General features: G+C 37.5%; 4 protein-coding genes across 4 annotated transcripts; all 4 read right to left on the bottom strand.

Moving 5' to 3' along the window:
- Positions 1–1,157: 1,157 nt before the first annotated feature.
- On the bottom strand, positions 1,158–3,226 carry LOC141843036 (uncharacterized). The gene is made up of 3 exons (XM_074731048.1): positions 2,546–3,226; positions 1,764–1,992; positions 1,158–1,678 (listed from the first exon to the last, which is right to left on the bottom strand). The coding sequence occupies exons 1-3, from the start codon at positions 3,187–3,189 to the stop codon at positions 1,520–1,522; spliced, it is 1,032 nt and encodes a 343-aa protein (XP_074587149.1). The 5' UTR covers positions 3,190–3,226; the 3' UTR covers positions 1,158–1,519.
- A 1,311-nt stretch (positions 3,227–4,537) lies between these two features.
- Positions 4,538–6,010, bottom strand: LOC141843561 (uncharacterized). The gene is made up of 2 exons (XM_074731620.1): positions 5,234–6,010; positions 4,538–5,097 (listed from the first exon to the last, which is right to left on the bottom strand). Exons 1-2 carry the CDS (start codon positions 5,924–5,926, stop codon positions 5,011–5,013), a joined length of 780 nt encoding a protein of 259 aa, XP_074587721.1. The 5' UTR covers positions 5,927–6,010; the 3' UTR covers positions 4,538–5,010.
- A 185-nt stretch (positions 6,011–6,195) lies between these two features.
- Positions 6,196–12,162, bottom strand: LOC141843294 (partner of Y14 and mago). Its single transcript, XM_074731357.1, has 4 exons — positions 11,908–12,162; positions 11,674–11,787; positions 6,834–7,082; positions 6,196–6,567 (listed from the first exon to the last, which is right to left on the bottom strand). The coding sequence occupies exons 1-4, from the start codon at positions 12,082–12,084 to the stop codon at positions 6,430–6,432; spliced, it is 678 nt and encodes a 225-aa protein (XP_074587458.1). The 5' UTR covers positions 12,085–12,162; the 3' UTR covers positions 6,196–6,429.
- A 1,252-nt stretch (positions 12,163–13,414) lies between these two features.
- On the bottom strand, positions 13,415–20,298 carry LOC141843240 (26S proteasome non-ATPase regulatory subunit 8 homolog A-like). Its single transcript, XM_074731289.1, has 6 exons — positions 20,120–20,298; positions 18,428–18,506; positions 17,160–17,262; positions 14,659–14,922; positions 14,466–14,577; positions 13,415–13,808 (listed from the first exon to the last, which is right to left on the bottom strand). Exons 1-6 carry the CDS (start codon positions 20,222–20,224, stop codon positions 13,668–13,670), a joined length of 804 nt encoding a protein of 267 aa, XP_074587390.1. The 5' UTR covers positions 20,225–20,298; the 3' UTR covers positions 13,415–13,667.
- Between the last annotated feature and the right edge of the window lie 1,531 nt (positions 20,299–21,829).

Here is a 21,829-nt window from a genome sequence, read left to right as displayed (position 1 = left end):
TACCATAAAAACAAATTTGAGTTGAACGACCTCAAATTGGTGTTGAAATAATTGAGTAAACTAATCGTATTCACGCTAGTTTCAGAGGAAATAAATCTCCTGCTTCTAGATTAAAGACTTCTAATCCAACACAATCAAGCAGAATATTTGGTTACAGAATTAACAAAACCACCACACATGATGATGTAACGACATCATAATGCGGCGAAGCTAAGGCAATACCTTTCTCCATCGTGACTAACTGTAATTTTTCGATTTACCTTCTCACATATGATCGTGGGACTGACTGTGTGGGATCATTGAGATGGCGAATTCCACCTTTTGTTGAAGTTAATGATATCACAAAGGTCTAACAAACATAACATGCATCAAAGAGGAGTAGCTGATGAAGGAACATGCACACATTAAAGGCTAGTGACGCTGATAACCTCAGCATGCATTCAAGTCTTCCATGTGAAAAAAAAAAAAATTAGAGTAAAGAATTGCACTGTTCATCCAAAATTAATGATGTTTAGATGAGGCAACAAGACATAATAAGTAGAGGTCTATACAACAACAACAACAACAATCAAATTTTATTTTATTAAGTGGGGTCGATTATATAAGACCTTCTACACCACTTACCATAGCAAATTAATTCCCCGTCAGAAGTGCGGAGGACAGTACTCTGTTGACATGGAGTTCTGTTGTGAAAATTAGCAAAATCGGACAATTCACACCTGAAACAATAAAGATCAAACGCAAACAGGGTCAAAAAGGCTTGCATGATACATATGTGGCAACTCCACAGTGACCTTCATCAAATATGTAGTAGCCTACCGGTGAGAGTAGTTGGAGTTGGTTGAAACTTGTGAGATGAAGCAGTATGAATTATGTTCCACATCCAAGTTATAAAGCAGTATGAACTCAAACAAAGCAGAGAAGATCCCTTCAGAAAGCCTAGAGAATTGAAAAGAGATCTCCTAGCAAGTCCAAGAAAATAAGGAAAACCAATGAAATAGTTAAGAAACAAATTACAGCTTCCAGTGCATGATGAATTTGTTATTTCACGTGAGCATGTGATATTATTATACTCGCGAATAGTTTATCAATATTATAACACCCTAATGTCAGTGTTTCACACAGATGCCGCAGAATATGGTGAAAACAAGAGAACATGAAGAACAGATGCAGATCTGAAAAAATTACTATTCAAATAGTCCGCTTGTGGGCATTTACATACAACAGAAAATGGTTGTATATAAAGAAGATTCTGAACATTTGTTGTCAGTCAGAATCTTAAGTTTCTCTCACACACATTCTCCAACTCAGATCAGGCGGGTGTTTGCCTGCTATCAACTACATGTGAGCAAGTCTTCATGTCACAGTCATGGGATCTTGGGGCATGTTTTAATAAGGATTGCTGGCATCTCTGTCAGTTTCTTGAATATCCTTTACATCCATCCTCCTAATTCAGGCAGCAAGGCAGGTATTAGCCTACCATGAATACGTTGGTTCACTTATGAGGTTTAATCTAGCATTATATGTCGCAAAACTTTCCTTTCTTATGGTTTTGAATAGCTCTAATCGCAGCAACTCTAGCAGAAGTGGCTGCTTTATTTGCAGCTGATACTGTCTTTCTAACTTGGTCCTCCACCTGTGGGAGAAGGCTAGCATTTTCTGCAGCCTTTCTTGCAGCCTAAAACAATTGGCCAAATTCATGTTAAAATGGCACCAATAGCATCTAAACGATTTGAAAACCAATGCTTGTTCAAGATGCACACCTTAACAGATCGTTCGATTGCAAGGTCTGATGGGACAAGGCTACACTTCAAAATGCCATTGTCCCACTCGCCGGATCTTTTTTCACCGTGCCGGAATGTATATGTCCCAAAGCCCTGCCTTCGTCCTTCATGCCATGAACCCTCATAGCAATGACCATTAGCAAATTGATACACCCCAAAGCCATTGATCTTGTCTCCAAAGTACTCACCGCTATAGGTATCACCATTCCTGTAATGAACCAAGCAAGCATCAATTGCCAACACGTCTAAACATTTAGTCCACAACAAACAAGTTAGATTCAAGCAAGGAAAACAGATTATGCACGCTTTCATATTAATCGTTGATAGATTGCCAACTATGACGATTTCTACAAGTAACATACACCTCAAGAGAAGTTGTGACTTGTGGGAACATAGCAAGACTAAGATTTAAGGAAACAACCAGTTACACAAGGGATTAATCACCTCATGTATTTATCTCCAACAGAACTTCATGGAAATCTCAACACCAAAAATCAAAATGATACGGCAGCTATCAATAAAGATCACTCCACACCAAGTACAACTGTGTCAATCACAAAATTAGAACGAGAAAAAAAAATGAAGCATGGCCAAAAAATCGTTCAGCTGATTAATTTGATTCGGAACAAGCAATCAAAATTCATGATCGGATCCACATCGGCCTCTGAGGTCCAATACACAACCGAACGGCAACAAAATTTTCCACAGAAAACATGCGAAAAGCCATAACAGCCCTACTGGAGGAAAGGATCAATATCTACCTGAAGCAATAACGACCAAAGCCGTGCTTGACCCCGCACTTGAACTCCCCAGCGTAGTAGCTTCCGTCGGAGCAACTCTGCACGCCATTGCCATGGCTCTGCCCTCCTACCCACTCACCGGCGTAGCAATCGCCACTGTAGAACCTGTAGGCCCCGAATCCATGACGCAATCCCTGGCGATACTGCCCCCGGTACCGGCTGCCCCTGGCCCAGCTCTCGATCCCGTATCCCTCATACCTCCCATCGACCCAATCCCCTTCATAGATCCCTTTCCCGTAGAATTTATACACCCCGCTCCCGGAGCACCTACCCTTCCGCAACTCCCCCTCGTACACGTCCCCGTTGCCGTAGAACACCACGTCTTCGCGCGCGATCCTCGTCCCGGATCCTGAAACCCCTCTATTTGAATCACTTCCGTCGGCATCGTTTCCGATGGACCATACGACAGGGAGGACTCTACGGGAGGGTCTGAGCTTGAGGAGGCGGCAGAAGGCGAACAGGGAGGAAACGGCAGCTAATCCGGCGGCGGGGATGAGGAAGGTGTTGAGAGTGGCAAAGGCTTGGTTGAGGTAGAAGAGGAGGAAAGAGAGGAGGAGGAAGGAGGAGATCGGGAGATAGAGAGGAGGAGGCAAGCCGCAATCCATGGCCACTTCTTCTATTTCTTGCTCTGTTATGTTTATAGTGGCGTGATTGAGGCGTTTGGGTGAGGAGGGCGGGTGGGTATATCAAGGGTGAGAGGTGGGGATCAGACGGTTGGTAAGTGTTTTAATTGGAGGCAACGCCATCGTTGAACCGTTGGATTGGTGGAGTGGGGCGGCTCATGTGAGGAGCGGGTGGCCGGTGGGCCCACAGCCGCAGGGGCCGGCAAAAGTTGAGAGGATGAGAAATTATTAGGACGGTAGCCCAGAGGCCCACGTGGCTGTCGAAACGTGGGTCCCACTTTGTGGGGGCAGCGATCAGATGTCGGGTGTCGCCATGTCGCCGTTGTGGACGAGATCGGTGACGTCGGACGTGGTGTCACCCGAATCCGAACCCGATATGATCGGGAAAAACCTAAAAAATTGACACGCTGACAAGAAATTCTTTAACAAATTTTAATAATAGTTATTACCATTTGTATCATTGAATATGATAATTAATTTCATTAAATAACGTAATTTCCAGAATACTATTAAAAAATATATATGTAATAAATGATTAAAAGACCTAATTTATTGTTTTTATTCTTTTTTTTTATCAATTTAACTAAGAGTCTAATACGAAATTACTTCTTTATAATGTCACTTTAAACATAGAAATGCCACCATCGCAAATGAAAATTATTTATTTATCGCGCTTTAAATTTAGAATATACGATTCTGATCAAGAGTAATATAAGATTAGCTTTTATTTAAGTTTAATTAAATAAAAATCTATAATTATATATAAGTTGGTACTTAATGTGGTGAAAAATAGAATAAAAATTCAATGAAATTTAAATTACGATTAAGATTTAAAATCCTTCAACTGAAATTTGATAGAAGAAAAATTAAACAATAGGAATATAAAATACTTTTGGTTTCTTTATATGTCGTTATCAAAATAATAGGTAATATCTAGGAGAATTATCATCATCTCATAAGACTAATGAGAATGATATATTGAAAAGATAATAAATATCATACCAACCTTTCTAAAAGAAAAGTTATGTGTGATTACACTATAATCAACTTCATAATGGTCATAATTGTTCAAGATTAAAGTTAAAAACATACTAGAGAATGAAAAACTAAAGAAATGCATGAGCTACCTCATATAATATAACTGATTAATTTAAGTAAAATCACTAAATACATTAGAACATGAACCCCAAATCGCACAGTAAAATATCTTGAATTCTCAAGCCAATTGTTACTCATGATATAGCCACAGCAAAGCCAAAAAGCCAAAGTCACAATAATTCTAGCAATTATATAACTTTAGAATGAAAGTCACAATAAGAATCTTCCTACATCAAGAAGTGATGGTTAATTTGATAAAAGATGACAGACAATGTGATGATCTTGTCTTGTTGAAGCACCGAGCTACAAGCAATAATGCCAATGGCAAGTTTACTGCAAGAGGCAGAGAAGGACAAAGGTAAATGTAAAAAATAAAGACCTATCAAGGAGGAGCGACCAACTAACCACTTCACATGGTTTCGGATGATAATGTAACCAAGACTTGAGAGTAAAGAAATGGCGTTGATGAAGACTCCTGCTCTGACACCAGCCATAGAGGAAAAACTTGGATTCATGGAGCATCCTCCCCTCTCTCCTGCTCATCAGCAACGCAGAGAGCAGTTCTTCCGATGTATCAGATATGCTTCCTACCCTATCCTAAGCTCAAAGACCAAAATGACAAGATCAAAGAGAAAGCATAATGGAGAGAACGACAATGGTGAACGTGCGGAGAGCTTCCGCCTTCATTTTTATTTTTGAAAGTGCTCAGAAATTTAATCCGTCGACTCCGCACTGTTTGTAAGTGAGCGATTGTTTTCTCGGGCTGATCACGATCGCGCAGTCCACGGACGCCTGTTTGATTGAACGCAAAAGAACACTTTGGTCAGATAAAAATGCAGACTTTTGCAATCGGCGAATTTTTGCGACTCAAAGCGGAAGGATAGAGATGAGGCAGCAATTCGGCAGCGGAGGGGCACTCCGGACTCACCCGAACCCTAGGGGAGGAGATGCCGAGGACCAGGATCCTGGCGGCGACGTCGCCGGTGAGGCGGAGGTCGACGCGGTCGTTGAGGGAGGCGTCGCGGACGAGATCGAGGGCGTTGCCCTGGAGCACGTTGAAGTGGTCGACGAAGACGCGGGTCTCCACCAGGCGGCGGCTCTGCGCCGGCTGCTCGAATGCAGGAACCGCCGCCACCCCCAGCGGCACGCCGCGGTACATCACGTCCAGCGCCGTCGCGTCGTACCGGATCCCGACCTTGTTAGGGTTGTTCGCGGTGAAAAGCAGCGTGATGTTGAGAGATAGGTACGCGGCCGTCGGCTGGGCCCCTGCGGCAGCCACCGGCTGGACCCCTCCGGCGCCGTCGGACCCGAAGGCGGAGGTGGCAGCGGAGGGGGAAGAAGGGGCGACGAGGACGTATTGCACGGAGACCTGCTGAAGGTCGAACTGGGGCTTCTTGGGCTTGAGGACGAGGACGACGACGAGGGCGACGGCGACGGCGAGAAGGGATAGCAAAATGAGGAGGAGGAAGAGGCAGCAGCAGCAGCCCTTGAAGGAGGCTGCCGAGGAGGAAATTGGCTGGCCCATGTAATGGTGGTAGCGGCGGTCGTCTCGGGGGGAATATGCCCTCGGATGGTGGCGGCGATGGTCGTCGACGCTAGCGAGGGTGGTTGGGGTCGTCATCGCCGCCGATATCCGCCAAAATAGCCTTTGGGTTATGCTTAGAACTGAGCTGAGTTATGGGACGAGTTACGGCGATTGTGGTGGTCGTCGTCGTGGGGTTTGCTAAGTGTGTGCGGCGTGTGAGTGGACTCTTTTTTTTTCTTTTTTTTTTTTTTGCAGAAAAAGTGGGATAGAAAATTAATCTTTTTGAAAAGGATAAAAAAACGAATTTCCCAACAGCAGATTTGATAATAATTTAAGAATATCGAAAGACGAAATTTTATGGCGACGAAAGTATTTCAGATTCACAATTCATTCATGATTCATCCTTACAACATGAAAAATAACACGTTCATGCACAACTCACCAAGGTAATTGAAACACCTTAAGTTTGAGGTAGTCTCCAAACATAAACATGGGAAAGATTGTGCAGGTCAGACAAGAATTGTCTAGCATTAAATAAGAACTTTCAAGTTGCGGCCAGTCTTCATTAGGCTATCTAAAGATTGTCAAGCATTTGCAACTTATGAAACTGAACTAGCCTTTCTGTCCTCCAAGAGTTTTAGTTCCTCGCGCCATCCTTCAACTTTTCGCATCTTCTCCATGTGCTCAGGTTTCATACTTTGCTGGTTACCCACTAACTGAGCTTCGGATAGACGAATCTGTAAATTGACATTGTTAAGACATTTCAGACGGAATGATTTCCAGAGAAAAACAGAGTTATGTGGATAATTATGTATGTTATCGACAAAAGAATCCAATAACATGCAATGTACAATACTTAAACTAGGGCATGATGTCAGGAGGTGCAGGTTTCTGAATTGTTTAGTGAAAATGTAAGTTCTAATTATGCAGGTTACATGAACATTGATTGTAATTCAAGAGAAACCAAGCGGCATATTAAATTTTTCATTCCAATAAAAATTACCTTTTTCTTAACTGCTCGAATTTTCTTATCTAAATCCAGGCCAGATGACTCAGGTTTTAGAGCTTCCGCTGGATCTGCAGAAGAGCTTGGTACCTCGGGTTTTGCAAAGACAGACATCCTACTTATCTGCTCTGTGACTATGTCCAAAGATTCGTCTCTTTGAGCATTACTATCAGCCGGAGCAACTTCTTCAATTCTCGATATCTGAGTTCCCTCTGAGTCCATTTTCTTTTCCTTCTCAAGTGCAGCCTGCATTTGATAAAGTTTTGAAATATACAATGTGAACCTAATCAGGATGGATGCTTCAGACTTCAGTCAGTTCAATGTAGTGAAAGTAAAGGACCCACAATCAATTTGAAAATATCTTGGGCATGTTGTGACCAAAGTCAAATCATTGAACACAATAAACCCATCTCATAATATGCAAACCCAATTAGCTTCATAAACCTAAAGAAACTCTAAAGAACATAATGGATCCTATCAGGCCTGTAGAAGCCTTCCTATTAAGCAACTTGAGGTACCTGAAACAGCTGTGCCTATTGAAAAGATTCAGAATCCTGTACTGGAAGTTAAAGTGGACAATCAAACACAAAACTGATGATGCATTTGTTAAGACAAACTCTACTGCACAAAACAAGCACTAAATACTGCACTACTAGTAAACAGAAAATTTATAATAATAATATTAGTGGCAGTAGTAACAATAAAAATAAAATCTCATTGTAATGAGGATTAACAATGCTCTCGCTATCTAATTCTTCTTCTATATAAATAAAAATACTGATTGAAAGATTGTAATAAAACTATTACTTTTGAAAGATCAAAAGAAAAAAATGCAAAGAAAACACTGGAGTAATATGTGCATGAAAGTGATCCAACATCAGACCCCCTATTTCCACTTAAATATAATTTAGAAAGATTCAATGAATCTTCATCTTCTTCAATTAAGGATTTGGGCAAATGCAAAGAATATGAATTTCAAAAGAAATATATAACTTTAAAAACATGGATTTTAATAAAAAGAAACACTTCTGAAAGATCAAAAAAATAATGTAACAACACATATAAAAGAATATTGATTCAAAGATTATAATAATACTATGACTTTTGAAGGATCAAAAGTAAAGATGCAAAGAAAGCACAGGAATAATATGTGCATGAAAGTGTTCCAACATCAGACCACCTATTTCCACTTAGATATAATTTAGAAAGCTTGGAATAATCTTCTTACTCTTCAATTAAAGATTTGAACATACATGAAGAAAATGAATTTCAAAAGAAATATATATAATTTTTAAAACATGGATTTTTAAAAATAAACACTTCTGAAAGATCAAATGAAAAGATGCATAAAATAATGTGTATGAAGGTTGAGCTTTAAACTTATTCTCAGACCCCCTTGCTCCACTTTATCAGAACCTACAAAAAAAACTCATGGAATCTTGGCAAAACATTGGATTTTTTACCATAAAGAAGTTTTTTGTTGCTTAGGAAATCATACCGTCCAAGAACTAGAAAGTTGCCCAGTTGCAATTCTAAAACAACAGAAACTTAAGCCAACAACAAAAACAAGGCCCTTACCAACTAAAATGAATTAAATACAACATAAAAAAAGTAGCTTCAATATCAATATCTAGGCACAATGTACTAAAACGTTCATAGGCTCTTCCTACCAAGAAACAGCACCAAATTTTCTCATAAGACCCTACATTTAAGCACAGACAAGGAACTCAAGTCCCCTGCAATTTAAGAACAATCACTAATGTTCAACAACAGCCTTTGACCAGCCATGATTTCAACTAACCAATTGGACAATGCAGGAATAGAGTAAGCAGTTTCTTTAGCCAACCATTGCATCCAGACCTTATATACCTCCCAAGTTAAAGTCAAAAGGAATTTGTATAAAAAGATAGCAAAATCTGAAATATAACATAGAGAGATGTGAAGACAATAGAGAAATAAATTGTCAAAATTAAGTCACCGGGATTGTGCAAAAAGAACAAGCAACAGAATCATGAATATAACCTACTAGAAAATGTTAGAAAGATGACCATGTAATCTAAATGTCAAAAATGTAAAAATCTAGTGTGTCACCTTCAAGTTTATATGAAAGATTTGTTTATTTGAAAACAAGGATACTTTTAAAGCAATATGGATTCAGATAACATGCTTAACTCTCTAAAGGAGTACAATTCATGTTTATGTCTTGGAAATCTTGAAAATAAAAAAGAAAGTAAGAAAAAACGAGAGAGATATTTGCCACCATCTTTTTGAGTTCTCTACATGCTAAAAAAAATTACACCAAAGATGCTTGATCTCCCCCGAAAAGAAGAAAAAGAAAGCTATCAAATGTATTATTTGTGAACAGTTTTCCCCTTTTTTTGAAAGGGAAAAATGGAAAACTAGAAAAATGTTCCAAAACAAACACAATTTTGAAGATTGCCACTACAGGAATTTAACTTTTAAAAGCTAGTTTTGTATTTTCAATTCAATCTATGAATTGGACAAATTTTTTATTCATAGAAAATGAAATGAAACATCTAGCTGCCACGTAGCCCGCGAGATCCAGAATGATGTGGGGTTATTAGTCAAAATCAAGGAGGATTAGACAAATCTCGAGGAATAGCAAGTTGGCAACCTCAACCTCGAGGCACCGACCTCGACCTCTGCTAGATCTCAGATCCCGACCTCGACCTCTGCTCGGTCTCAAGTCCCGACCTCGACCTCTACTCGGTCTCGGGTCCCGACCTCGGCCTCGAGTCTAAAGTCCTGACCTCGACCTCTGCTCGGTCTCGAGTTCTAACCTTGATCTAAAGCTTCAGGTCCCGACCTCGACCTCTGCTCGGTCTCGTGTTCTAACCTCGGCTTCTACTCGATCTCGGGTCCCAACTAGACCTCCAACCTCAGGTCCCGACCTCGACCTCATGCGACCTCATCTCAGCCGATCTCGACCTCATGCACCAACCTCATCTCAACCTCGAGCGCCAACCTCTACTCGGTCCCGAGTCCCGACCTCGGTCTCTACTTGACCTCATGCATCGACCTCATCTCAATCTCGGATCTCTCTTTGTCCAATTCTAGGTTGAGCCCATAAGGCCGGTTCGCCCGTAAGACCATGAAACCCTAAGACTGTTTCTCCCGGAAAAGAAGGAAAGTATCCTGGAAGACATGGACAACGAGAGCGCGTATAACAGAATACACCATAAACGGTAGCATGTATTTCATGCTTATGTCTCGAAGATTGGATACATTAATAACTCTATAAAAGTCTATCCATACCCAGGGGCACAGGTATGCACACACAAAACTCTAATTTCCCCACGCCCTTAATCTCCTTCGTCTCGCAAAATTCTAACTTGAGCGTCAGAATGGTTTGCCGGGTTCCATCTCCGACGTCTTTCTAACTCTCTTTTTAGAGTGCTTTTTAGGTATTTTCGTCATCTCCAATAGTAACCTCCGAGGAACGTGCACATCAACTCGTTCGTCAACCGATGGCTTGATTATTTACGATATTTGGTCGGAACAATAGTCATAATCAAGAATATGATAGAAGAATCCTTTCAAAGTTGGGAAACTTGTTATTTTCTATTATAAAAAAATCAAATCAGCCATAACCTCCTAAAAATGTTATTTGTACATATACTACTACCTATAGTCCATCCAATAAAGTTACACTAATTGCTGTTAATTGTATATAATATAATTTAAATTACTTAAAAATCCTTTAGCTAAAATTTTGGTTGTTAATGTATTATCTAACCACATGAGGGTTCTTAGTTAATTCAACAAAATAAATTTCTCAAAGTGTATAAGTAACAATCCAGTACGATAAGGAGTAAAAACATGCTTAATTGAGAAAGTTAAAGGGATTGTTCCTCTTGATGGTGTAATGACGTCCAGAACTAGAGGCTATGCCCATATCTAAAGCACAGGAGAGTATATCACCTTCAAAAGGACAAATTGCTAAGGCATATAAATGGTTTTAATTAGAACTGATCAGTAAAGAATTTAACAACCATGATTTATCCTGACAAAGTCAAGGTTAGCTGTAGAGTCTCCCTCTGTCAAAACTGCCTAACTAGTGATCAGAAGTTATTAACTTATAATTTAGTTCAAACCCTAAGTTAGTTGGCCATTTGAAGACTTGCAAAGTCCTACTTTCCCACAAACTTTCCATATTCTAGATGCATTGAAAAGAGTCGAACATAGAGAGGGCAAACAAGAGGTATTAAGTGCTTCATAGTGACATAAAGAATGAGTGTAGTCTATTGTCAGCCAAGATCATTTTTGGCACGTCAGCCAAGTTCCACAAACTATTGTCCTTCAAGTAGTATGACCATCCAAATGTCCTATGAATATAAAAGGCACTTTAGGGGAAACCCATGAACCTTATGTAGGATCCCCTAACACTAACATATCCTAATCATAATCTTCACTACAATTCTATAAGAAGAATTATAAGATGCTTAAACTACCCTCAACGCTTCTTTATCATGGGTTTAGTAGACCCAAAGCGTCATACCAGTCCATCATGTATCAATTTGAAAACACGACACCACTTATTGCATTTGATGTTCCAGCTGTAAAGATTTAGCATAAATTTTATTCTCCAAGAAGTTAATAATAAGGAATAGTTTAAAGAATCACAAATAACTTACCGAATAAATAGAGAATAAAACATATACCAAAATGTGAGACACAAGGAGTAAGCCACGAATATTATAACAATTTTACGGACCACTTACTGCAACGTTTCCCTAAAATTCGTAATTGCCATCAATTTTTCCAATAACTGTATCCGAGTACAAAGAATCACAAGGGAAAAGAAAATATAGGTAACCTGATGCCGCTTCTCCTTCTTCCTCTCGTTCCTCTTTGCTGCTTTGCTCTTCAGCTTCTCGACCAACGCCGGATCGTACCCTGGAGGCACTTCAGGTTCGCTCTCTTTCCTCAACTGCATCCGTTACATTAAACCCCCAAAGAGGCACCAACGAAGAAGGCATCTTTGAGTCCAATGACAAGAACAAGATCCAACCATCGTCAAGCCATACAGGAGAGGTGGAGAGAGACTCACAATTGCTCCCTTTGGCTGGTAGGGGGCGACCTCGTCCTGCGGGACGTATCCGGCGCGGATGCGGACGGGCTTACGGAGGGTGCCGTCGGGCCTTCTCGTGGGAGCGAGGATCCGCTCGCCCTCCTTGGGGATGGAGAGGAGGCGAGGCGGAGGGGGGTCACGACCGGAGCTCGCCATCACCGCCGCGGAGTGGAAGAAGAGGGAGGAGGCAGCCTCAGGAAGGGAGGGCGACGGGGGTTTGTGCTCCTCCCTCGACTTTGGAGTGAATTATTGATTGATCGATTTAGATTTGCGAGGATTTTATTTGTAGCCTGGCCGGGCCCTGCCTCTGCTCTGCGTTTGATTTGACCTTGCCCGGCCCCGGATGAACGAGGGAGGGTATTTTTCTCAATGCCCTTGAAATAATTCTAGAAATAATGAAAGCTCTATCGTGATAATAAATCACATTCTATTCTGACTGATAAAATTTATGCCCTCGATTTTGAAGTCTCTCAATTTACGATGAAACTTTATAGTTGCAAAAATTCAATTAAATCAAATATATTAATCGAATTAAAAATTTAAAATTTTAATTAAATTATTTTAAAATTTTAATTATTTTTGTAAAAAATTAATTAATTCAATTCAATTTCAATGTTAAAATTTTTTATTTGATTAAATTGAATAAATTAAAATAATTAAAATTTTTAAAAAAATAATTTATAAATTTCTAAAGATAAATTTATAAATCACTAACTAATTAATAAAATTTTCATAATATTTAAAAATTTTAATTATTTCAATTGATTCAATTGAAATATGAAATAATTGATATTTTATCGGTTAAGTTTGTTTAATTTTTATTTAAAAATTTGATCGATTCAGTTAATTTAAAAAAAATTGATTCAATTCAATTTCAATTAATTCAATTCAATTCAATTTTAACCGAATACTTAACCCTAGCACACACCATTGATAAAGATGACAAAAAATAAAATCTAGTCAATCCAAAATTAGCAAACGAAGATAAAAAATGGGTACCCTAGTTAGAACTTTCTTTGAAAGAGAGCTCAGATTGAGATCATGAATCAAAACCGTATAAAGAAGAGTCGTGCGTAATAGTTCAAAGCAAGATCATCTACAGACTTCTTACACTAAAAACGAACGCACATCAAGCTTTTGTTACTCCTTGATCAGTGTGAATCATTCATACTAAACTTATTTGATCTATAAATTAAATTAATTTGATTCAATTGAATTTTCTATTTAACCCCAAAAGACAGATTATCTATTTGCGTGGTTTGATAATTGCTTTAGATGAACTTTTGCTCAAGAAAAGAGTATGAATGATCTTGATGAGCTTTGCCACCCTCGACCAAACGGCTATTTAGTACATGCCAAAGTTCCTAATTGGCACCAAACGGCTAATTTAGTTCAGATCCAAAGACTTTCTACGGATTCAACAAAAACACCAGAAGAAGAATAATGAACATTGGCAAAAGAAAATCTGTGTTCTGATCAAATTAAAAACACTTAAACAAAATTTATTATGAATGCGATTAATTAGGACAAAAGCTTTCTAGTGTCTACCTGATTTTCCAAAATATATTAGTCGAGTAGAACCCAGCTGTTCAAGACTGCATCAAAATATATTCGTCCAATCTTCTCATCCAACAAAGGAGAGAAGACAAATAGAAGGTGTAAATTAATCTGTGTGGCTAAATCTGAAACTTTAGAGTATAAACCGTCCAGTGGAAATTAGAAAAACAGAACGAAATCATTCAGACTATGCGCTCTAGCTCTCTGGCATAACTTAATGTCTGGTTGATAAGTTGCAGTGCTGGTATTTCCTTGCAAGGTTGAGATTCTTTAGCCTTTTGAAAGAAAACACAACAATCCTTGATTTCCCATTCCGGGTGTTCCTGCATGTATGAAATAATAGAACAGATAAACTTCCAATAGTATAACACCAATTGGACATGCTTTCAAGATGTCAAGAGATCTGGGAAACTTCGAGTGAGCTCAATGTATCATACAGGAGACTTGTAGGGATGGCATCGGAGAAGTCAGTTACCTAAACTAGTTTATTATGTGCAATACCTAGATGCAGCTATTTTTAAGGAAATATGATAGATGACTATTTTAAAGGAGGAAAAATAGCTGACTCTAAATAGTAGGAATTTACATGACTGTTGTGATTTTGTTGCTGCTGTTGTAAAGTGAAAAGAAAGTTAAGACACCAGTATGGATTTTATCTGAAGTGAGGAAGCAACACTGCATTAAGAAAACACAGAGTGACACTAATAGCTCATTAGAATACTAGCTCTACTGCATAACTGCCAGAATCATTTAGCATAGAAAACCAGAGGGAAAAAAATGTAGCCTATATAGAACGATGAGTTGAAAAACATCAGTTTCTGACCTCATTCAACTTTTCTTTTCCAAATAAAACTTATAGGCAGTAAAGGTGATGGGAAAAAAACTGACACCATCATCAAAAGGAGAAAACAAAGGGAGGTTGTACTGGTTGCTTGCTAAACCACAACAAAGGTATTTCAGCAGTAAAAAAAACTAAGTACCTCTGAGATATAATCTGAAAGCTCTTGGTCAGAAGAAAACATCAGAATCTTTTTGGCATCAGTAATGGACAAATAATCATAAGCTTTTTCGCTGCACCCAGCAATCTCATCTCTGAAAATACGTAGGGGCTGTGAACTCACTTAAAAGAAGCTTTACATAATTTGAGTATAGAAGAAAGATATTGCATTTTACCTGACTGTCTTTGCAAGAAGATCCATGAAATAAACATAAGTATCATGTGGCACAGATTGCCTTGCACTCAATACACGATTATAAGCACCTTCCATGAAAGATTGTTCCAGCTCCACAGCATGCTTGATGCAAGCGTTCTCCAAAGCATTTTGCGGAAGTAGTTCTAATTCAGTGTGAAATTCTGCTATTCTATTTTGCACAAGCAGCCTTAGAAGGTTCAGACCTAAGATTGGGTACTCCTGGGGTGACGGTGGTATCAAACCACTGTTCCAAAGACAAGAAGAGAGAGAAAAGTCAACAAAGCAACACAGAAGAATTTAAAAAAAACAATGATATTGCTAAAATTTAAGAAACCCTAGGTAGGATAGCCATAGACGTTGCAGGTAGACATGCACCAACCCGTCAATTCATAAAATTCAAATCTAGAGTACTAGAGTGATCTGAACAATGCTAGGAGAACAATGCCTTGAGAAACAGTAAAGTTTTGGGCAATCATTTCAAAACTATGATACTCCACCACTTATTTTGCTGTCGAATTATATTATTAAAAGCAAGAAAATAATATGTTTAGAACAGTATGTTTTTTTCCTTTTCTTTCCATGTTATTATACTCAAAGACAAACCTGAGCAGATAGCAATAGATTTAACACATCGTAGTTACACATACTGTATCAAAGTACCTAGACAATTATCAAATCAATTGACAGGCATGAATATCAGATATACCACAGGCGGTCTTCAATTCATAGTGGGGACTTAAATTCAATGCACAATATTATCTGCATTGAATAGATAAATAAGTTATTAAATATTTAGCAACAATTTGATGCCAAGTTTAATGTATCAGCATGACAAGTTTGTTAACCCTCTCAAATTTTAAAAAAAAATATTAAAATAAGTATTTCTGTATGTTTTTTCTTTCAAAAGAAAAGGTAGTAAAATAATAATTAGACAACAATGTATTCAGATTACCAACTACTGATTACACACTGATTAGGAGAAATTACTAATAGGGTGAAATAGACCAATTAATCAGCAATACTTTGTGTCCGATTTTAATGAGTCATCACCAGAAGTTTGGTAATCAAGACAAAGAAGTAGCACTATTAAAATAACTGTTTATGTATATTCGTTATTTTGATCCACAAAAGTAGATATTAATTTGGAAATCTTATATCTGGATGATTGATTACAAACTAATAAGGAATTGTTGTAATTGGGGTAAAACTAAGTCATAATTGAGCTAAATAGGGATGAATCACTGGGTGTGCAACTAACCCAACTATCCAAGATGTATAGTGGCTGGTTTTATAGTAATTAGGTTCCACTTGGGTTTGACTGGTGGTTGGTCCCTTTCCTAGCTGGACAAGTGCAGAGAAGCAGTATTTGTCGTAGGTGCGAATTAGCTTTGAATCAAACTAAATTTAGATACTCCAGTTGAACCAAGATTGAACTAAGGTGAACTGAACTGATTTGGTTCATGGGAGTCAAGTGGGTTTACTAAGGTTATTTTGATTTCCATACTCTGTTCTTCTCCTCCAAGACAATGCACAAAATGCCCTCTACTGAACAACAAACACCACTTCTCCTTGGATGCCGATCACTGCAAATACGCAGTCGGCAGTGCCTACCAACTCCTAGCTCCATCACCACTGCCCTTACAATCAACCACTAAAGTAGACGAGGTACAGAACGTCTTTCTCCTCCATCTTGCATCACCATTGCTTGCTGGAATCAGATGTTCCTTGCACCAAAGCCATCATCACCTCTCATGCAGTAGATGGGCAATGGCCATTCCACCGAAAGGCCAATGGTATATAAACATCAGCGCAAGAAACAACAGAAAAAAATGAAAAGGGTGACGATGAAACTGATCCAAGAAGCAACACAAGATGAACAAGTGGTCTAATGATGCAAGGTCTACTTCTCTGATAGTTGAGATGGGGGAGATGATTCTCTGAGGCCATCCCCAGAAGCTGTAACACAAAGCACACCACTTTCCTTGTTTCTATGGATGCATGGAGAACCAATTACGGCACGCACGTGGGAGAACCAATCAGATGGAATTTTACAGATCAAACAAGTAAGAGACTGCAGAATATCAGCTACGTAAACACCCACTTCTACAATATGATTTTGATGTGAATTTTAGTTACTACATTCTAAAACATGTGATGTTTCTCAATTGTCATTCTTTTTCAAACTCCAAACAATTGAATTGAATCAAAATTCTAAACACAAGACCAGCTATGCGGACTACAGGCTTTATTACAATAATAGGAAATCCATGGTAAATACTCCTTGAGCATAACATACATCACTAAACCATCTGAATCTTCACCAACAGGAATGACAAAATTATAACCCCACTTTAACTAAAAATTATACAGTCCGCCAAAACTAGTAAACTTCAAACAGGATATTAGTACAATTGAGAACATTTATTGAACTTTTTTGAGGTTCAGTAAACTTAATGTGAGAATAAATGTGATAGAACATACCAGGTATCAGTATAGTAAGGTTTGAGTTGAAAGAAATCTCTTTCGAAGGCATCTTGATCTTCAGTTTTCACACTCAGGACAACAGCATGTTCATATATCTCTCCTGAAATCTCACCACCAATGGCAACCATTATTTTGTACCGGATACGGCAGCGGTTTGTTTCAGGTCAAAAGGTTATACAACTTGGCATACAGGAAAAGATACAAAGAAAAAGAAACATCAAGAAAGAAGTGATAGAAACAAGAACAAACAACATAATTTGAGAAATGGAAAAAAGCTATCATGTCATCAATGCTAAAGAAACAAATTGGCAATTTGGCTATATGGATACAACAAATTGAATTAGGAAGATCATCAAAGAAACTTTGTGGAAAAGTATTTCTGAGCAATTCCATTGGTATAATAAAAATCATAACAGACAGCAAGATTAACTGACTGATAAGTTCTTCAACTAACTTGGCAACATCAATTCATGTAGATTGTGCAACCAAAAGGGTAAAAATGACGTTGGTTATATCTGAATCCCATATTTCATAGCTCTCATTTTTGTATACCTAATCTCCAACTTCACAGAGTTAAGAAGACTAAAGAGTTTTCATCATAGATTTGCAACTATGTCTATACTAGTAGAACAAATTTTTAATCGACCAGAGTGGTTTGCATTTAAATAATACTAATAATAATGAAGACATCGTTGGCCTTTAATTGAGTAATCTATGACAACATTTTAAAAAAAAAAAAAGATAGAACTAGCTGTCATTTACTTAATTTAGCTTACGTGTAATTGGACTCAGGTTAAGGAAAGTAACAATTTGCAGAAAGACTACACCAACTGTTATGTATTAATCAAAGTGGACTTCTTGGTTAAGAATATGTCGTTTGAGTATGGTACTATCCCATGTAGTCTCAATTGTCAATTGTCACAACATTTTGCAAAGTTAGTGCCTAATAGCGCCAGCAACATGGATCAGCATGTACATTCTAATGGTCTCCTAATACCTAATGCCTAATACCTAATTGAAGCTTATTTACAATTCTTAAACATGCTGCTATGTCCTAAACTAATTCCCTATGATAGCATAGATCAGTCTGCTCCACATAAGTGTATTGTAAATCAGCATGCACCATACAAGTGTATCTAAAAAAACTGTAACATAGATCAACATGCTCCACATAAGTGTATTGTAATTGTTGAATTACCACATGATTAATCATAAGAATATCAATAGATGAAAGAAATGTAGCTTTGGGAGTGAAAGTGTATTACTTGCAATTGTCAACTCTTGGGCAGCATTTGGTGTTTTCTGAAACGAGGGCGGCAAGCTAGGAAACTTTGTCAACATAACCTGCAAAAGATCAAACATATCTAAGAAGATAAAGAGAGACAGCCAGAAAAGTTTATTATACCTAAACTAGCCTGTTTTCTATTCCACTCTGGAGCACTATGCTACAAACATCATGTCTGAACTTTAAAAATGTGTAAACATTTAAATCATATTATTTGAATAAAAAAATAAACGGAAAGGGCAAAACACCATGCAATTTGATTCTTGAATATACACAATAAACCTCACTCTTGTCACCATCTCTTGTCCTAATATCTCCCACGTATAAAGTTACTTTTAGAACATGTAGAGCAATTACTATCTTTAATTCAACATTCATATTCCTACTGTCATGGATATTGCCTTTCATAGCATGCACATTATCAGGGTAATATTTGAACTAAGAAAACCCAGTCCAGATATGTTGCATTAGTATAGTCATAAATGATTTTTCCTAAGTATAACCAATTAATAAGCATGCAGTGGTACAAAATATTTGCAATGAACTTCTCTATCATAGACTGTACATGGCACAGAGATCCAGAAAACTACCCTCATCTGGCTCTCTCTCTCTCTCTCTCTCTCTCTCTCTCTCTTTTGAAGATAATTCATCTAAGTTGAAGCAATTTCAAGTAGCCCTTTTTACTTGTTGGCTTTACATATATGGAAAAATGAATCTTCCACAACAAGCAAAACAAACTATATCTTAGTTCCACCTATTTCCTTCCAATGATTTTAACAAATCTCATTTTCATTCAAATGGAAAAGTTGGTAAAAGGGTGTTGATTGACACAGATTTGAAACACAACTTTGGAACCCTAGGTCAATGAGATTCCACATTTTAGAAATTTTAAGTTACATGGACAAGGAGACAAATTCACCAGAAGCAATTTTTAAGATGAACTATTATTATAATGATGCTCTGATCAAACCTTACGCATCTGATTCCTCCAGCATACGTACTATTAGAGGAAAAACATTTATAGTTGGTGAAGAAGGGTGGTAGGGGACAGGAAGATTAAGATAAAATTTGTTCAACACGATTAATAGTGATTAAAATATCCACAAATCATTAGTAATATAGGTTTGCATAGAGTTTGATAGTAATATGAGATTTACATAGCCAACACCAAAAAGTAGGATCAAAGCACAGTCTGATATTGTTGTTGTGTAATATTTTGAACAATCAGGACTTTCTAAACTTAAAACGAAACTAAATATGCACGGTAATTCTAATGTCAGGAAATATCACAAAAGCATCTCTTATCAAGCATATCAATGAAGAGTTAGTGCATTTCTTTTCACTTTCGTTATACTGTTCCGAACATTACTAAAAACCAGAGTTGTACTATCCACGCCAATCTCTCAAGGTTTTAAAAAATAACGATCTGAATTCTCAACTGGAATGCAAAACCGTTCCTAATGTTTAAGCAGGCTATATTTCTGCTATGCTCCAGCCAAACCCTAAAAAGCACTTGTCATTAAAAAGAGTAAACTTTTAGCTTAAATCAACTCAAGAAGGAATAGAAGTTGCGATTGACTACCCTAACGATCCAGGGATAGGGAAAGCATTTAGAATAAGAGCAAAAATTTCTCGGCGCCGGGTCGTTTAAATCTTTGAACGAAGCGAGTACCTTCAGCTGGGACAGAAGATTGTTGCAACTGCCAAAATCGTTCCTGACGAAGGCGGCCTTGAACCGCTGGAAGAGCTGCGTGACTTCTACCAGTTGCGGATCCATCTCCTTCCCTCTCTCCTCTCCTCGTGCGACCGACTGACGCGATCTCAACCTCAACACCCTAAACCCAAATGCAACTATCCAGAGCCGAAATGCCCGGCTAGCCCATTAGTGAGTTATTTATTTATCACTAGACATTCAAGTCAAAGTTAATACCTAAAAATTTAAAATTTAATATTAATGTTTGCATAATACAATATTGCTGGTCTCTAGAAAATCAATAACATATTATTGCTGATCTTCAGCGACGTATTGTTGTTGATCCAAGAGAAGCAACGCATAATGACCTCGAGATGAAGACAAATTGACACGTTTTCAAATCTCTTAAATTTATCGGTCGATTTTAAAAAAAATAATTAATGAATTTAAAGATAACTAAATCACTCCAAATAAAATCTTATGTACTTGATTCAGTCTCTTTATTATACTAATATATTATATTGAACTCAATTTTTTCTATCAAACACTATCATGATATATTGTATTCAACTCAATTTTTTTTTCCCCCGGAACATAACTGAGTTGGTTACGACGCAGCAGAGTTACAGAAGAGGGTAAGGGTTCGAATCCTGACGAAGTCAGGCAATACCCTCCTGCGTCGTGACCAACTGTAGTTTCCCGCGTCGTGACCAACTATAGTTTCCCGATTTACCTCCTCACAAATTGTCGTGGGGCAATTTAAGGTGGCGAATTCCACCTTTTTCAGAAGAAAAGAACTCAATTTTTTCTAAACTCATTCTCTTTTTGAGAAATGATATCGAAAACTATAAATGAAAAGATAATGATACTTAGCATCTATGATGTCGAAAATTGTAAATGATAAGATAATGATACTCTTTTATATCGAACAAAATTAAATTTTTAATTTTTAAAATACCTTAGGTCCATCAGTCGATTCATCCCAAAAGTAGCTAATGGACCTAGAGATGTTTAATTCACTACAAATAAAATCTTTATTACACTCATGCCGTCAAACATCTTCGTGATACATTACATTGAACCTAATTTTTTTTTTAAACTTATCTTGTCCATGAAAATGATGTCAAAGTCTCATTATAAATAGTAATATGATGATACTCACTATCTAATACCACAAATGAGTTATTGGAACTCCTCTATATATGACAAAATTAAATTTTTGATTTTTAAAATGTCTTAAATATATCAGTCGATTTTGTCCCAAAAGTGATTGATAAACTTAGAGATATCTAAATCACTCCAAACAAACTCATATGTGTTCGTCTCAATTTCCTTAATTATTATACTCATGTCGTCAAACACTATTGCATATACTATATTGAGAGTAGTAATTTTTTTTAACTCGATTCAAATATGATAAATGATGTCAAAAGTGCATTATAGATATCACAACGATCATCCACACTATAAATGAGTTTTTTGGACTTTCATTTTTTCAAAAATATCAAATTTTTGATTTTTTGAATAACAAAGGTCCATCAGTCAATTCATCCAAAAATAATTGATGGACTAGAAAACTCAAAATGATTTTAAATAATGACATATGTAATTATTTAATACTTTTGAATATATCAATGCCCTCAAACATTAATAATATGATACATTATATCGAGAGGAATGTTTTTTTAA

The sequence above is a fragment of the Curcuma longa genome, chromosome 12, assembly GCF_044706935.1.
Source record: "Curcuma longa cultivar G26 ecotype Majalengka, Jawa Barat chromosome 12, ITB_CL_G26_1.1, whole genome shotgun sequence".
In the NCBI taxonomy this organism is placed as follows: Eukaryota; Viridiplantae; Streptophyta; class Magnoliopsida; order Zingiberales; family Zingiberaceae; genus Curcuma; species Curcuma longa.
Note: the sequence above shows the minus strand (reverse complement) of the source record. Positions and strands in the feature narration are given on the sequence as shown.

Coding starts and splice junctions, on each gene's coding strand:
- LOC141843240 (XM_074731289.1), bottom strand. CDS start 20,224: ATGGATCCGCAACTGGTAGAAGTCACGCAGCTCTTCCAGCGGTTCAAG. Junction 18,507..20,119: donor ATCTTCTGTCCCAGCTGAAG/GTACTCGCTTCG, acceptor GATCTTTTGCAG/GTTATGTTGACAAAGTTTCC. Junction 14,923..17,159: donor CCTTACTATACTGATACCTG/GTATGTTCTATC, acceptor TCTTTGGAACAG/TGGTTTGATACCACCGTCAC.
- LOC141843036 (XM_074731048.1), bottom strand. CDS start 3,189: ATGGATTGCGGCTTGCCTCCTCCTCTCTATCTCCCGATCTCCTCCTTC. Junction 1,993..2,545: donor TTTGGTCGTTATTGCTTCAG/GTAGATATTGAT, acceptor GGTTCATTACAG/GAATGGTGATACCTATAGCG. Junction 1,679..1,763: donor CAATCGAACGATCTGTTAAG/GTGTGCATCTTG, acceptor CAATTGTTTTAG/GCTGCAAGAAAGGCTGCAGA.
- LOC141843294 (XM_074731357.1), bottom strand. CDS start 12,084: ATGGCGAGCTCCGGTCGTGACCCCCCTCCGCCTCGCCTCCTCTCCATC. Junction 11,788..11,907: donor ACCAGCCAAAGGGAGCAATT/GTGAGTCTCTCT, acceptor TAACGGATGCAG/TTGAGGAAAGAGAGCGAACC. Junction 6,568..6,833: donor TTCGAGCAGTTAAGAAAAAG/GTAATTTTTATT, acceptor GTCAATTTACAG/ATTCGTCTATCCGAAGCTCA.
- LOC141843561 (XM_074731620.1), bottom strand. CDS start 5,926: ATGACGACCCCAACCACCCTCGCTAGCGTCGACGACCATCGCCGCCAC. Junction 5,098..5,233: donor TCTCCTCCCCTAGGGTTCGG/GTGAGTCCGGAG, acceptor TCAATCAAACAG/GCGTCCGTGGACTGCGCGAT.